Source organism: Calidris pugnax, unplaced genomic scaffold (assembly GCF_001431845.1).
Source record: "Calidris pugnax isolate Ruff unplaced genomic scaffold, ASM143184v1 scaffold44, whole genome shotgun sequence".
Lineage (NCBI taxonomy): Eukaryota > Metazoa > Chordata > Aves > Charadriiformes > Scolopacidae > Calidris > Calidris pugnax.
In genome coordinates, this window is record NW_015094506.1 from 8,175,323 (window position 1) to 8,191,397 (window position 16,075).

Below are 16,075 nucleotides of genomic sequence, written 5' to 3' on the forward strand. Positions count from 1 at the left end.
CATTCAAAAACAAATATGAACAGAAGTAGCTCACTGAAATGATTGCACGTTAGTGTATTTTTTTCTACTTGCAGAATATAACTAAAAAATTATTAGAAGAATGACCCCAAAATAGTGGTAACAATGATGGACATGAGTCCTCTGATACCAAAGCTGACTTTTGAAACTGACTGCTACTTTTTTTGAAAGATACTGCAATGCACTAAATAGAGAAAAAGGTCTAGCTACTATGCAGATAGCCAAAGTTTAGTAGCCTATCCTGGTTCTTTAACCAGATCTGATTCAGCACCACAAATGCTTGGTTGTGCTTAGGATATGGATGAAGTTAAATGCAGCCTTAGAAAATTTCAAGTGTCACGTAGGTCACATGCTTCTTAGAGTGGGAAATGTTTGTCTCACTTTCATGGCTTTTCTGGCCAATTCTGAGTTGGTATTCGTGGGTTGTAAATACAAGTGTCTGTCTTTGGACAGACAATCATGCAACCAACCCCATTGTCAAGCCAATGGGAACAAAAAGAAAAGAAGAAATGAGAAAACTGTTCTTTTCTGTGAGCAACAGTTATGGATACAAAGATTCTTTTCTTTTTGTGGGGGGAAAAAGCTTAGAGAAACAATAATAACTGTAAATTCAATTTATAATCTCATATTGTTTTATCTTGATTTTGTTGACAGATGTCTGTTGTGGTTTTCCAAATATTTGGTGTTAATGGTGAAATTGACATCAGAGGTGATGACACAGAAATATGCCTACAGGTCAACCAGGTGATACCAAATCAACTGGGAAATATCAGTGTTCGACACTATCTTTGCAACAGAACTGTTGGTAAGAGCTAACAATGGGATCTCAGTATTGTGAAACTGGAGTTGGAAACATTTGTTCTAAGTAAATAAAAACACTGTATTAGCCTAAAAGCACAGAACTAGTTTTATGTTAGTGCAATAGCATCCTTTTTATGCTGGTTTAGAATATTTACTCTAATTTCTTTCCTAACTGCCTAAATTTCCTAATTTAATTCATAAAAATTGAACTATTTCTGATAGCGTGGGTAAAAAATTGTGTTGCATTGAATTCTGATTAAAGTCAAGTAAGTTGCATTACATTATGTTATGGTTTTATGGAGATGGAACTCTCTTACTCTCTAATGATACATTGCTTGAATGTACCTTAGTTCAAAGGGCTGTTTCTTTTCTTCAAGATCTATTTCTCTAGGTTAAATTAACACCCAGAGTTTAAACAGATTCATAATCTGTGGTTTAAGAAAAGCTAAAAATTGAGTCTGTGTCAGGAAAGATGAGCTGCAAGGACAGCTTTTTTTTTTTCCCCCCCTCTTTTTTCTTTTTAAAGCTTGATAGGAACACAGGGTGTAGTGTCGTGCCAGATATTTGCATAACGAGATCAACCAGTGTATTGTCAGAGCTGTTCTTGGCCATGAGTACATATATATTCTCTGCCAGAAAACCTAGTTCACATACTGTGAGGATTTTTCCTTGGCTTGATGTTTTGGCGTGCCACCTCATGACACAGTTTGCTTTGCTCCCCTCTGCCAGCCTTCCACATGGATTGCTGGATGCCAGCTCTGTTGCACTGTAGGGTTTTTGGGGCAGATCCCTGATGCACCTGCTTCCTGCTTCTGCTAAATCTTCTATCCCAGGAAACAGCTATGGCAGCTGTTGGCTGCCATTTATTCCCAGCCTTCCAGCAGCATGGATTTCCTCAGAAAGTTGTGCTTGATGGTACAGCCTCTGACGCCTCAGCTAAAGAGCCCATTTACTCTGGTGAGCTGAGCAGTTGCCAGCAGTTGCTGCCTGAGCAGCTGTGGCAAGATGTTGGAGTTGTCTTCAGGCATCTGAAGGCAAGAGGGTGGTCTAGCAGGGAAGACTCATGGCTGCCTTGCAGTTTATGCAGCAGGCAAACTGATTTCTGGCTATCTGTCATATCTTCTGTAAAAGCAGGAGGGAGTAAATAGAAAGAACATGCCACCTCCCTGCTGTCATGTGGATCTAAAACTAGAACTTGCTTCCTCTCGTTCAGCTGATTGAGAGAGAGGCTTGTGCACTGGCTGATTATTCTATGGACAAAGAATTATAAATGTGAATGGAATCTCCAAATGCTTCTGCTTCATATCTCTTCCTTTCCCTTTCTGGTGGGTATTGAGATGGGTGGGCCAACAACATCTTTTTGGGTTTTGTACACTGCTGGTCACTCCCGTTTTTCTTTTTTCCTCTCCACTGATCTTTTCTTCGCTCCACTGTAGGGCTATGCTTTCTGTACTCAGTCAGGCTGCTCCCCATCTCCCACATTCCTTCTAATAAAAGAACTAAGAGAGAAACCAGTTAAAAAAAAAAAAAAAAAAAAGAAAGGCATTCCGGAGGATCAAGGTTGGGAAAAAGCTTGAGAATTAGATCAAAAGAAACAATTTAAATGAGTTAACAGTAATATAATACAACTAAAAGAACCGGTGAAGTGTAAGAAAATATCCCAATAAAAGCAACCCCCCCTCAAGACCTTTAATAAAACTTACTCAAGGGCTGAATTAATAATGGTAACCAGTAAACTGAGGAATCATGCAAAGCAATGAATAATCAAGTCATACTTACAGTCTACAAAGGTGTTCAGGGCCATGTGGCAGCTGTGTACTTCGCTGCAGGACGATGCCTTTAGCAGCTCTTGTCTGGCAGCAGTAACAAAAGATGGGGGGATGGAGTATGGTAGAGGTACTCTAGGAAGGACAGTGCTTCTACTGAAACCCTCTCATTCTTGGAGAAGAGACCAGCAGTTCATAGCAGCTTCCAAATTGCTTCCAAATATATTTATTAATGTAATTTTTACTCCATCATTTCTTGACTGTGCCCCTTTCAGGTATCAGTAAGATAACCAAGATTGACTTTATGGCTGAGACTGAATGTGTGGTCTTTTGTTCTGCTGTTTCTCTATACTTTGTTGGATTCTTCCAGCAATGACGCAGGCACTCTTTTCTGGTCTGGAAATACTTGCAGCACACACTACTTATTTCTTTCTCTATATTTGTGGGAAGAATATAAATCCTTAAGGGAAATGAAGTTTCCCAAATCAATTCCAGGGACTCATTGGACAGAGTGGTTGTTGGTCTCCCGTCTGGACAATTGCCCTTCCTCCCAAGGACTGTTAGTACCTAATTCTTTTCTGTCTGGACTAGATCCACAAAAGGTACCTGATACTTGCAGTGTGCCTTTTTTTGTTTGATTGTTTGTTTGTTGCTTTTTGTTTTGTTTTTTTTTTTTCCCGAGGTGAAGGGAATGTGTAATTTAGCAATTCTTCACTTACATATTGGAGAGATTGAATGATGGAGTAACAGCTGTTAAGTGTTGTGGAAACCTGTATGCACAGTGGTTGCAAAGGGAGAGGTTCTGGCAGAGGCTGAAGATTTTTATGTTCGTTTACAGTTCTTCCCATTGGTCTTTGTTAACCCAGATGAACAATATGTTCATCTACCCTGACTCCGGTGCCGACAGATACGTGCATATGCCGTGACTACTGCTGTGCTAGGTCATCCATGAGAAAGGAGCACCATACAGAAAGAGGAACCCAATTGATCTACAGATAGGAAATCAAATTAATTACTCGGAACTGCTGTAGCTCCAGGCAATGTCTGTTGCATGTTGAAATTACAATTTTCAGTAATATACTGAAGTATATGTTCACATGCTGCAAGCGTCTTTTCTTTAACAGGATACCTGAGACCTGTAGAGACTTGATGTATCAAAAAGGCTGTTTCTCACAAATGTAATGCAATCAGCAGTGGCGCCTTGGACTTTTAACCAAGTGCCTTGTAAACCAGATGTGTAATTTCAGAAGAAGTAATCAGAAGAAACACTGTTTCTGTGAAGTATGGGTGTCCTTTATATACGGGCATCCAGGATAAGTTTTACTGAAGAGAAGCAATGTAACTTGAGACTCACCAGCATAATTTTTCTCTGCAGTAGAAAAGTACATGTCAGATTATTCGCAGTAGGTTATCTCTGAAGTGGAGGGGTAAAGTGCGCTGCACTTGCTACAGTATGCATTATTATTTAACTTTAGATAGTAGACAGCAAAGAAGCCACCACAGAGGAAACCCTCACTTCACAGGACCACAGGATAACTGAGGGTAGAGGAGCAGAGGCGGTGTCAAGATGTCTTTAGTCTAGTGCTGCTCTCAGAGCAGGGTCAGCTCTGAGATGAGGCCAGGTTGCTCAGGGCTTTATCTCATGAAGTCTTGGAAAAGACCTCCAAGGGCAGAGACTGCACGACCTCTCTAGGAAGCCTGCACCCCTGCTTAATTGTCCTTATTCCTTACACTCAGCTTGAACTTGTGATTTGAGCTGTTGCCTCTCAATCTTCTGACAAGCACCCTGTGAAGAGCCCAGCTCTGGCTCTATAACGTCCTCAGAGGTATCAGAAGGCTGCTGGTAAATTTCCCGTACATCTGCTCTTCAGCTTTCCCGTAATTGCTCATATATGCACAAGCAGAAATCAAGGAGAGATTACAATAAACTGCACATCAGTAATATGGGGAGAGGAGAAAGAATAGTATTAAAGAAACGAAAATAGAAAAAGGCAATCTTACTTCATTTCTAAAATTAAACTTTATCCACATCCTTTTTCCAACTTCTAAGCTTGTAAACATTGTACTTCCCTGAGGGAGCCAGAGTTTAAACCAAGAAGCATTTTTTTTTGTTTTAATTCTCTCAAATTTGTTTAACAGTTAGATGCTCTACTAATGAAAATTGACATAATTAATTTGATTTTACATGGGTTACTTTGATTTCAGCTATCTTTCAATGTTTGCTTCTTAATATAATTACTGTGAATACTCATTTCGTAATATAGGTAATTTCTGTGTGTCAGCCATCACAGTGACCAAATGACATGAGAATCCCATGGTGTAATTATTTCTGATGGTGAACTCTCTTTTTTGTACAAAAAATGGATACTGGCCATTTTCTGCCTCTCCATATGTGGTTACCATAAATATTTAATGTTTTATTTATTTTTATTTTATATAATTTTATTTTATTTTTTTTATTTTACTTCTATTTTTAAAATTTTATTTTAGAACTCTTTAGTTGAATGTTGCCATTGTCCTTACTGGTTAAAGATATTGAAACTAACAAGGAACTGCTAGAGGTTCTTTAAGGTTCAAATCTGCTGCCACCCAAATAATGGAAGCACGATGTGGTTGTGTTCTCCATCTTACTGCATTGCTGTTTATGTTCCTTTGTGTTAGCAAGTAAGTTCCTGAGTCAGGAAATTCTGCCTTTAGAAGAGAACAGCTGCTCTCCTGAGAGGATGAACAGACTTAAATGCTTTTCTGAATTAAAATTGAAGGAGTTAACAGAAAAGAATGTAAAATAATTGTTTTTCCATCATCAAGACATTGAGGAAATACACTTTTTTTTTTTTTTTTTTTTTTTTTTTTCTGGGATATTTCTTCAGAATTTCAGTTTCGGCCTGAAATAGATCTCAATTTTTTTTTTTTTTTTTTTTTTTCACAGCCAAAGTTCTGTATTGTCCTTCTCTGTTGTTACAGTGAGGTACTAGTCCTCGCATGTACTGTTTATTTCTCTTTTGTAATTTGAAGTCATATACTTAGAAATTTCCTCTGAAGTTCTGTATTTGTAATGCCATAATTCGTGGCTATTACGTCTAAATATTTTAGGAAAATCACTTGGACAATAGAGGTAGAAGTAATTGCATCATAATTGCTTTTTTGTACATTGCAAAATTTTAATACAAATTTGTTTTCATTTTCCAACAGGTTCCGACTGTAAATCTGTGCCTGGAACAGTTAATTCATCACCTGAGATCAGTTTGAGATGGGAAAGTGGGCCTAGTGCTGTCATACATTCTCTGCTGGCTGTGAAAAATGGTTTTCTTCAGTGTCATGTCGAGAATTTCAGTGCTGAATTTCTAACATCTTCCCTCACAAACATTCAGCATTTTCTGGAAGATGAAACTGTTGCAGAAGTGATGCCTATGAAGATAAAAGTTTCTAATGCAAGGATTAATTTAAAAGTATGTTAACATAGTGAGCTATGCGGTTGCTCTAAAGAAATTGTGTTCTTGTTTCTTTGATGATAAACTACTAATCTGGATACAGTTAAGTTCAAAGACACTGCTATCATACTCTGGAAGGTCTTTAGATAACAATAAAACAATTTAAAAATGCATAGATTTGGTTAGCTGTGTGGTATGCCTAGAGGGGAATTCTCTGCATGACTAAGCTATTTATATGAATTAATATTTTATACTTTTTTCCTCTCCTCCCTGTCTCTTTTGTAGAATGACAGTGTCTGGGAGTTTTACATGTTAGGTATGCCAAGTTCTTAGAGGCACAATATGGGTTTTTCTGTTTGGGCTTTTTTGCTTAACATAATTACAAAACATAGATTCTAGAGGTTAATATTCTCTCCTACATAGAGGATAGTTCTTTTAATGAAAGTTCAGTACAAAAGAAGGGAAAAGGTAATGAGACCTCCAGTTCAAGCCACTTGAATACTGTTTCTTAGAACCCAGATCTCATGTTCTGCCCTACCTAGAAAGAGATACTAAATAATGAAAACTTTTCTCACCATCATAGCTTAAAATAGTAACATTAAGAGAACGCTTCTGCTCAAGTCTCCTAGGGGATTTTCTTTCAGGCATTTAGAGGAGATGGTGAGTTCTGTGCTGCACAACCATTGAATATGAACATAAGGACACTTTTTTGGAAGTGGGGGGGCAAGAGGGGAAAAAAAAAACCCCAACCCAAACGTAAAGATAAGATAATTATAACATTGCTTTAGAAATTAATAATTGCCCATATAAACTTTGTTCAAAGTGAGGACTGGAATAACAGCAGCTCCAGTTCTGCATCTGGGGCTGAGGCCTTGATTCTTCTCATTCTTGACTGGAAGGGCAATTGCCTTCTCTGTGGTGTGTGTTCTATTTAAAGTGCATTGGTGTTCCCTCTGACCGTGATGCAGCTTTTCCATCCCCTGAGGATCCTTGGGCACTTCTTTAGGGCTGTTTCTACTACAGGAGTAACACAAGAATTTGTATAGGAGCTGTGGATCTATTCCTCAGATTTCAACTTATCACAAATATGGATGCTCAAGTGCAGAAAGGAAAATCTTAACATACAGTCATTTAAATTTAAAAATGTGATTGTGCCAGTTTATTTGCTAGAAGGCAGCCTTAAGCAAAATGTTCTTGAGAAAGCAGCTGTTTGACGTGGGGAATCATAGAATGGTTAGAACTGGAAGGGACCTTAGAGATCATCTAGTTCCAACCCCCTGCCATGGGCAGGGACACCTCCCACCAGACCAGATTGCTCAAAGCCCCATCCAGCTTGGCCTTAAACATTTCCAGGGATGGGGCATCCACAGATTCCCGCGGCAACCTGTTCCAGTGTCTCACCACCCTCACAGTAAAGAATTTCTTCCTAATGTCTAATATAAACCTACCCTCTTTCAGTTTAAAACTGTTACCCCTTGTCCTATCGCTACACTTGCTCAAAAAGACCCCTTTCCATCTCTCCTGTAGGCCCTCTTATAGGTACTGGAAGGCCACTATAAGGTCTCCGTGGAGCCTTCTGTTCTCCAGGCTGAACAACCCCACCTCTCTCAGACCATCTTCATAGGCTATTCATTGTTAAACTAGTAACAAGAGTTGTCTTGGCAGCAAAAGCACTGGAGTGCTCACTCAGCAGTGCACCCAAGTTGCAGTGAAGTTACTCATGATGATTGGTAAACTGCAAATTTCACATACAGGTGAATTTTTGGGTAATAAAGAGTGAGAGGATATGGTTCAAATTTATGCTGCATTGCCTGTTCAATGCAATATATTATTCTATTTCTTCTGCATGAGACTTGATTCAGTGTGTTTCATCGGGGGGTGGAGAGGGAAGAATTTAAGAAAGGTGACTATTTTTTGCATTTCCTACTGCAATCTTAGTGCTGTCACAAGAAACTTTGGCAGTTATATCTCAACAGCTTTCATGCTACATACTTAATTATACTGGTAGTGTTATTCTGCTTGACAGGGATAATGAACTATAAAGACTTCCTGGAGAGACCCCAGAAGAAGTAATTTGTGAAGTTTCTCTTCTGTTGAATACAGTAATATAACTGAACTTCAGCTGGTGTCATCCCAAACTAAATTCTAAAAAGACAAAATCCGCTCGAGAATGATAGCTGTACTTATTCAATCTTTAAATAGTTCAAGGGAAAATCAGATACTATATAGTGCAGGTTTCTTATCTCTGACTCTGTGAGCTCTTGAGCTAAAGAATGTCTTGAGTTGGGATATAATCTTATTGAGATGTCTGTAAAAATACTTTGAAGTATTTTAGTCAGACTGTATATATTGAGTTCAGCAGACTTACACCAGAGATAAATTCAGGCCTTTAATATGATCCCCAGGAAAGAAAATTGAGCAGAAGTTTAGTGGAGATCCCATTAGAAAATTCTGCTCTGAAGTGTTCCTTTTCAAGTTTCATTAAATCCATTTATGTTTAATTGAACATATTAATTAACAATTTTGATTTCCTGGTAAACTCAATTTTGAATACTTGTATTTTTTAGGATGACAGTCCACATGAAAATCTCAAAGCATCTGAGCTGGTACCCATAAAACTGCATATTGACATACTTTGGATAGAAAGAAATGATGATGGCACTTTTCTTATTAGAGGTTTGTATGTTCCTGTGCCTTGATATCTGGATATTATAATCTAATTACTGTTAATACCGTTTTTTTTCCTTTGTGCAGACATGTGGCTAATAATGAAAAGATAACCAATGATAATTTGTGCAAGTTGTGTTGCCATGTACCTGAATTCAAATAGTAGTCACATGGAGGAAAACTACCTTATTGAATAGTGTATTGGCGAAGATAACAACCCAGAGCTGAATCAGTCTGAGAGAAATAAAAATATGCATGTAACTTCATTAGTATATGCTTCATCAGCGCACAAGCACTTCATCATGATAAGTCCAAGGTTCCTTTAATTGGCTACAAACCAAAGGAAAAAAAATAGCCTTTCTTTACAAATTACCAAGGTGATTACCTATTGTCTTTGTGGTTCTGTATTACAGGTAGTAATAGAGAATACTGTAAAACAAAAGGCTATTTGAGAAGTACAAGTAGCAGTTTTCAGTTCTGTGTATTACGGTGGTGTCCGGGCAGCTCATGGCTGGGATTGTACCGAGACTTGTATTTCAAACAGTGATTTAACTTCGTACTTTTCATGAAACATCTATACACTTAAAACATTTTTTCTACATGTGTGAGAAAAACTAAATATTCATAACAAGGCAATACATTTAGAGCTGGAGCTTTACTGTTGTCTTTCACAAATATGTTGAAGAATCACAGAGTAATTTACATTGGAAGAAGCCTGTAGAGGTCATCTGGTCCTGCTCCTTACTCAAAGCAGGGGCAGATTAGATCAAGTTGCTTAATGCCTTGCCTAGTCAAGTTTTGAGCATGAAAAAGTCAATACCACAACCTGCCCTAAATAATCTGTCCCAGTGTTTGACCACCCTTATGATTAAATTTTTTGGTAATGTCTAATTGGAATTTCCTTCATTGCAGCTTGTGTCTGTTGCCTCCCATCCTGCCACCTCAAGACAGAAGTGCTTGAGCACTTGCCAAGCATCTCAGGGAAGTCTGGTCCATATTCTCTATATCCTTCCACTAGGTTGGCAAAGGTGGCATTAAGATCATCCCATAGCTTTCTTATATTCAGATTTGACAAGTGCATCTCTCTGAGCCCCTCATTTGTACATCGTGTGCTCCTGGCCGCGATTGTCTCGGTGGTTGTCTGCTGTCAGTATCTTTCTCACGCTAGGGAATCCAAAACTGGATGCAGTGTTCCAGGTGTGATATCACTGTTCCTGAGTGATAACTTCCCTCATCTTGATAGCTGTATTCTTGCTAGTACAGCCTGTATATGTGTGGTCTTCACTGTCAGAGCTGACTGCAGGCTCATGACAAATCTTGCTGACCAAGGTCATTCCCTGCAATGTTGCTTTCTGTCCAGTTGGTCCCCAGCCTGTGGTGGAGCAAGAGGTTGTTTACTTCTAGCTACAGGACTTCACACTGGCTTCAGCTGAACTTCACGAGGCTCCAGTTGGCCCATTTCTCCAGCCTGTCCAGGTTCCTCTGAAAAACAGCCTTGCCCCTCAGTGTGTCAGCCACCCTTCAATCGGTATTGTTCACAAAATAGCAAAGCGCACCCATCCCTTCATCCAGGTTCTGAATATATTAATCCAACAATATGCAATGCATTGTATGACTCGAGGAAGAGGAGGCTGCAGGGTGATCTTAATGCCCCCTTCACCTCTCTAATGGGAAGGTATAGCAAAGATGGACCAGACTTCTCTCAGAGGTACGCTATGGCGTGATTTGCTTGTATTTTAATTCCTCCACTTTATCTAATACATTGTTCAAATATTTAAAGATGTTCAATGCATTTTGGTCATCTTTTTATACTAAACATTGGGAGAAATAGTAATTTAGTGAGAAAATACATAGTTTTAAGGTTTCTTTCAATTCATATCTTTTCTCCTTTTTGGTGAAGTGCTCTAATCCCTGTTCTTGCCATGGACTGCTCAGGTACAGTGACTTCAAAGGCATAGGTCAAATGCTATCTGCAGTGCAGTCATTTATGTATCTGCAGTGCTACATTTTTGAGACCTCTCGTGTGTGTGTGTGTGGTGGGAGGAGGGGGTAATGAACAGAAAACTCTTGCGTAGAAGGAGGTGTTAAAAAAAAAAAACCAAAACCCAGAGTATTTTTTAGACTACTAAGAACCTTGATCCTCGTTTTTTCCCTTGGTGCACAGCAGTATATTTTAATAGATGTTACAGTGCACTTTAGTTACTAATGCTAGAAAGTTTCTTTAATGCCAAGTCATTTAAGTTATTTTCTAATTTAAAAAACTTGATCCTGCAGGTTTATCTCAGTGTGTCTTTAAATATAAATGCAGTCTCCAGATCTGATTTTGATCTGGAGACAGAATATTAATAGCAATGTTAATAGTTCTCAAACTTCTAATTATTCAGAATGCACATTCTCTGGTGATGATATTCATCAGTATAAACTTGTAGTACTTTTCTTCAAGCTGGAAGCTACATATTGCTTCTTATGCCTCCTTTCCTTTCTCTCTCCCTCCAGAAGGGTATATGACTTCTAATTAATTTTTTTTATTCTTAAATTTGTTTTTTGGACGTAAATATAAACGTACGTAATATTACAAGTATATTTGTTTAGGTGGTTTTAATTTTGCGCTGATGAGAATCAAACTTTAGGAAAAAAACAAACCTTAGGCACTATTCTTAAGTATCTTTCTGTGATACAGACAATCAAAGAGTAAATGATGTGTCAAAGATGAAGAATTCAGGTGGTGCATTGCAGCAAGCAACTGGACCTGCTGGACGTAAAACACAGGATCAAGCCACACAGACTGCTTGTGAAATTCCCAGACCGCCTAAGTCAAGCAGGGATTCAGCTGACTTCATTAAAAATGAGGTATTAAGAATTTCTTTTGACTCCTCCCCCACCCCCCCAAAAAAAATTGTTACAATCATTAACAGTCATAATTGTCAGTCTGTCTAGGGGTAGGCTTTGGAATTACATCTCTTTAGAAATTGGGATGGAAAATATGAATTATGGTATGGTTCAGCAATTAGGCATGGAAAATAAATCTAATACTATTTACTTAATTTCTAAATAGGATAATAATATACTGCAGACTAATTAGTCTCCTTTACATAAGAGGGATTTTTTGTGAGGGAGCAACTCCCTTCTTCTCTGTTCCTCATCCCTGTACAACACAACTGCTAAAGACAAAGGACCAGACTGTTTAGTCAGACCTTTACTAATCTGTCAATCGTACCTGGATTTTGAATTGATGATGACAAAGCCCACGCATTAACTTGGCTGTTTTTCCCATTGGGTAAGAATCCATTCCTAGAGCTTAGAACCTGGTGTTATTTCTACTGCACTCCAGAATGGAAATGGTGTAGCTAAAACACTGGGTATTTTGCCTTCTGAGCTGACTGCTTCATCTTTCTCCATCTTCAACGCTCTCTGACTGGGAATCTGTTGCAACTGACTCAGCCCCAACAAACCTGCACTCAGCAATGAATGTGAACATATGGTATTTTAAAAGTTACTGTAACGGAAAAAGTCGAGACCATGCAGGAATACTAATAACCCTCTTTTCTAACTCAATCATTTCAGCTTATTGAAGAAAATGAATGTCTCAAACAGGAACTAGCCAAGGCCAAAATGGCTCTTGCTGAGGTCCAAATGGAAAAAGATGCCCTGCTTCATCGTATAAAGAAGATGAATGTTGATCATCAGTAGGACAGTGTTCTGTTGGTGCAAGGCATCATCAACAGAACTTCAGGTGATGGTGACATCTAAGATACTGTATTGAATCGCTGGAAGACACGGTTATTTTTTTTTGTCACAAAGTTTACTCATTGCGAACAAAATGTTTGTAAGCTAGTTACTATTCTGAAATTATCATTAAGCATTGTAACTTTTTCAGCCCATTTTAAACTGAAATGACTTTGGAAAAATCAGTTTATACTGTACTTTATTAATTTACTGAAGAAAAAAATCATATCATCTACTTTTAATATTATCAAAGGAGATGTTATTTTTAAAATGTTTTCTGAAAAGTGGATGGCTCAGCAATGAAAGAATGTACCTAGGTGCATAACTGAGTAAAATGTACCACACCTCATTAACAAACTGTACCTCTGTTTGTTAAGGTTATGTTGTTTTATTAGTACCAGAAGGTATCTACATTTGCACTATGATGATATGGGCTAGATCCTCTAGAATAGTATAGCTACTGAAAATTAAAATACCAGCTCTAAACTGGCCCTAAATTCAGAGTAATTTGCCCAGAGAGGATTTTAAAAATAATCCTCTGGTGCTATACAGTTCCACATACCCTTTCCATACCCACTCCTAAAATACCACAGCTAATGCTGGAGATTTTAAGTAAGAGGGCATACTACTGGGCTTTCCTTCTGCATGAAGGCCCACTGCATCTGTACAGCTGATGTAATTTAGACATTCACAGTTTAGTTTTTCTTTTTCCTCTCTCTGTGATGAGGTTATAGCCCTGCAATAGGATCCAGCCCTTTGTGAAAGGTGAGCTTTGAGCCATTTTGCATGTCTGATTTCTCATCAGACATGCCTAAGGATTTGGTCCAGTGTATTTAAATATGTAATGTCAATGCTTGTGAGGTGGGGGGAAGAGGGAGGGGGAGAAATCCTACAGGGATTAATTAATTGTATATTGCTTTTTTTTGATAAAAAAGCTGTAGAGAATCATTTAATTACCCAATGAAATTGTGAGATTACATGAAATGTAATTATACAGTTTAAATCGTGGGTGATTTGTACAATAATTTTCAGCTAAAACGTGGTACAGATGAATAAATTAAAAAGCACAACACTGTAAAATAGAGAATATAAGAGTGTGCTTTTAAACAATTTAGGAAACAACGTACAAAACCATACAGGCCTGTAAGAGATTGGTTTTGCTAGAAGTAAAAATGACGGAATAATTTAACTAGTGACCTTGGATCTGACAACTGAAAATCTTTTGATTGCTACCACAATTGTTTCTGCTCCATGGGATGTTTGAGGGAAGTTTTTTTTGTAGGTAACACAGACAAATCTCAAAAAGTATCCTGTGGTTTGACTTTGCGTATTCAGGCTGTCAAACTAGTTTTAATTAAAATGGTTTTCATTAAAACTCTTTGGAGGACACATAATTTACACCGCTGAAAATAGTTATTGAAAGTATGTAGATTTTAATCAAGAGCTCTATGGAAGAACTGGTTCAGGCACTATTTTAAAGCCTGCCTTATGAAACCCTAGTTGAAACTCCCTTTAATGCCCATGGAAATTTTTTATCTTACTATTCTGAATAAGATGAAAAAATATACACACAGATGTTTCTAACAGAGAAACTAAATATTTCTATTTCAGAAGGTATTTAAAAAAGACAGTATTATATATGAGTAGTCCAATATCACACAAGTATCATGTCAGATTCAGGGGAGGAGTTCTCAACTGGTTTAATTCTCATTGGTACTATTAAAGTCAGTAATTCTTACTCAGTTTATCCCTGCCAAGATCTAGTTAGAATTATTCTGAAGAAAGGAATGTATAGAGTGCTTAGTAGTGTGTTGCTAGAATAATACATTGAGAATTGTCTAATTTTTAAAAAGAAATAAACAGTAATATCAAATGCCTGTCCTTATTACTCTGTACATGCTAGTACCGCTTCTTTTGGCAGAAACCAAATACAAACCAAACCCAAAACAACCCCAACCAGCTCTTCTCAGTACAGATGTTGAAATTCAGGGTATTCCTTTCTTACAGTTCTTTATAATGGAATACATTTCTACTTCATGGCAGTTTTGCAGTTGATGAGCATGATCTGTGGACAGTTTCGAAGAGATCAGTGTGCTTCTTTGTGGACTTGACATTACTGAGAGTGAGAGTACGGTGTCACTGAAATGAGTTTTGCTATTGAAAAAATGCAGAGGGACAGGTAGTTTATTAAAGTTTGAAAGTACAAAGTTAAACTAAGCCTTAATAGGTTATACTAAAAATAGCAATTAAAGGCCTCAGATTAAATAAAAAGGCTTAATTCATTCTCAGGGCTCTGCTAGTGTTCATAACCTCCTTAAATCCTAGATATGAAATGTGTACCATCAGTCGAGCCTCTTAAATGAATCACCACTTTTTCTGCAAAGAGCTAAATGGAACAAAGTTTGGAGACCTCCAATACATACAGAAAATTGACTCCAGAAGTCTTGCAGGTGAACTGTTACCAAGTTTTATTTCACATTTTCTGTGGAAATTTAAACCGGTCTACAGATTAGCTGAACATTCATTCAGCTTATTTACAAATACTGTTTTAATGCCTAACAAAGCTTTCGATGTAGCTCACCTTGGAGAGGCTGTTCCCTTTCCCGGGCTTGGTCATCGAATCATTCTGGCCCACACCGTTACAGTTCTCCCAGTAACACTAACATGGTTGGTAAGCACCAATTTTAAACCAAAATTACATGGCCTTCCAGAATTACTTATGAAAGGCCTGTTGGAGTGGCAGCTTCATAGAGATCATACCTGTTCTCTCATGTCCCTGCTCCAGCTTCATGACAGTAGCTGTTCCAATCCCTGGATATTAAAACCCACCATGGCTGTTGGCTGTGGGGACCATGGTACTGGCTGGTAAGGAACTGCCTTTCTTTTTTTTCATTTTTTTCTGCCAAAGTCCTTTTTTTTCTCCTGGTCCCATTAGCCGTGTCTGTTTGTACACTGCCTCCTCTAGGAGTTGACTTGGAGTCTTAAACTGCGATCATAATTAATCTCTAAAGGATAATTGCTAGCTACAGAACACTTCCTAAGTCTGACATAGTAATGGTTACCTTTATTCATAGTAAATGTAAGTGGAATGTGATAATAAATTCATCCAGCATCTACAATTCCAGAAGTACAAAATGTGTGAATGTATTGCAGAAGCAAGCTCCTTGCAGTGACAGCATTTCAGGTAAGTAACGATGGAGAAAATAGTTTCTATATAAAAAAATCTGCTCGTATTGGTCTAGTTCTTAAAACATTCGTCACAAAATGTGTGAAGTAGATTTTTCAGCTCATTGTTGCCATCTGCAAATTTTGGAGAGTACTCCAGATCCTGTTTCAGCTGTTGATATAAATCAGTGTCTTTTTATCTGTTGTAGGAACAGAAAATGACCTTGCTAATACATTAAGTAGCAAAGGAGTTGTGGGCACTTGCTGTGAAATCCACTAATTCATCCCTCTCGGTAGGGAAATGAGTTTTTTGACAACCCTGCAACACAAACTTACCTGTTGTTGTTTTTTGGTTTTTTTTTTGTTTTTTTCTTTTTCCTTCCAAACGTGCCACGTCACTTTTGCTGACTATCTTTTGAATAGCAGCCCCGTTTCCTCTGCTTCAGTGAAGGTACCTGTCCCTTGTGAACCTCACAGCAGGCTTTGTGTCGCTGAAGCACA

General features: G+C 38.0%; 1 protein-coding gene across 3 annotated transcripts in view; it reads left to right on the forward strand.

The window, feature by feature from the left end:
- UHRF1BP1L (UHRF1 binding protein 1-like) overlaps window positions 1-14,304 on the forward strand; it is a 77,345-nt gene extending 63,041 nt beyond the window's left edge. For all 3 annotated transcript variants that reach the window (XM_014964055.1, XM_014964056.1, XM_014964057.1), the window contains 5 exons: window positions 673-823; window positions 5,778-6,034; window positions 8,584-8,692; window positions 11,364-11,533; window positions 12,248-14,304. In XM_014964055.1, coding sequence (XP_014819541.1) covers window positions 673-823; window positions 5,778-6,034; window positions 8,584-8,692; window positions 11,364-11,533; window positions 12,248-12,373 — 813 coding nt within the window. In that variant the 3' untranslated portion in view covers window positions 12,374-14,304. The remainder of the gene's footprint in view (window positions 1-672; window positions 824-5,777; window positions 6,035-8,583; window positions 8,693-11,363; window positions 11,534-12,247) is intronic.
- Window positions 14,305-16,075: the final 1,771 nt, after the last annotated feature.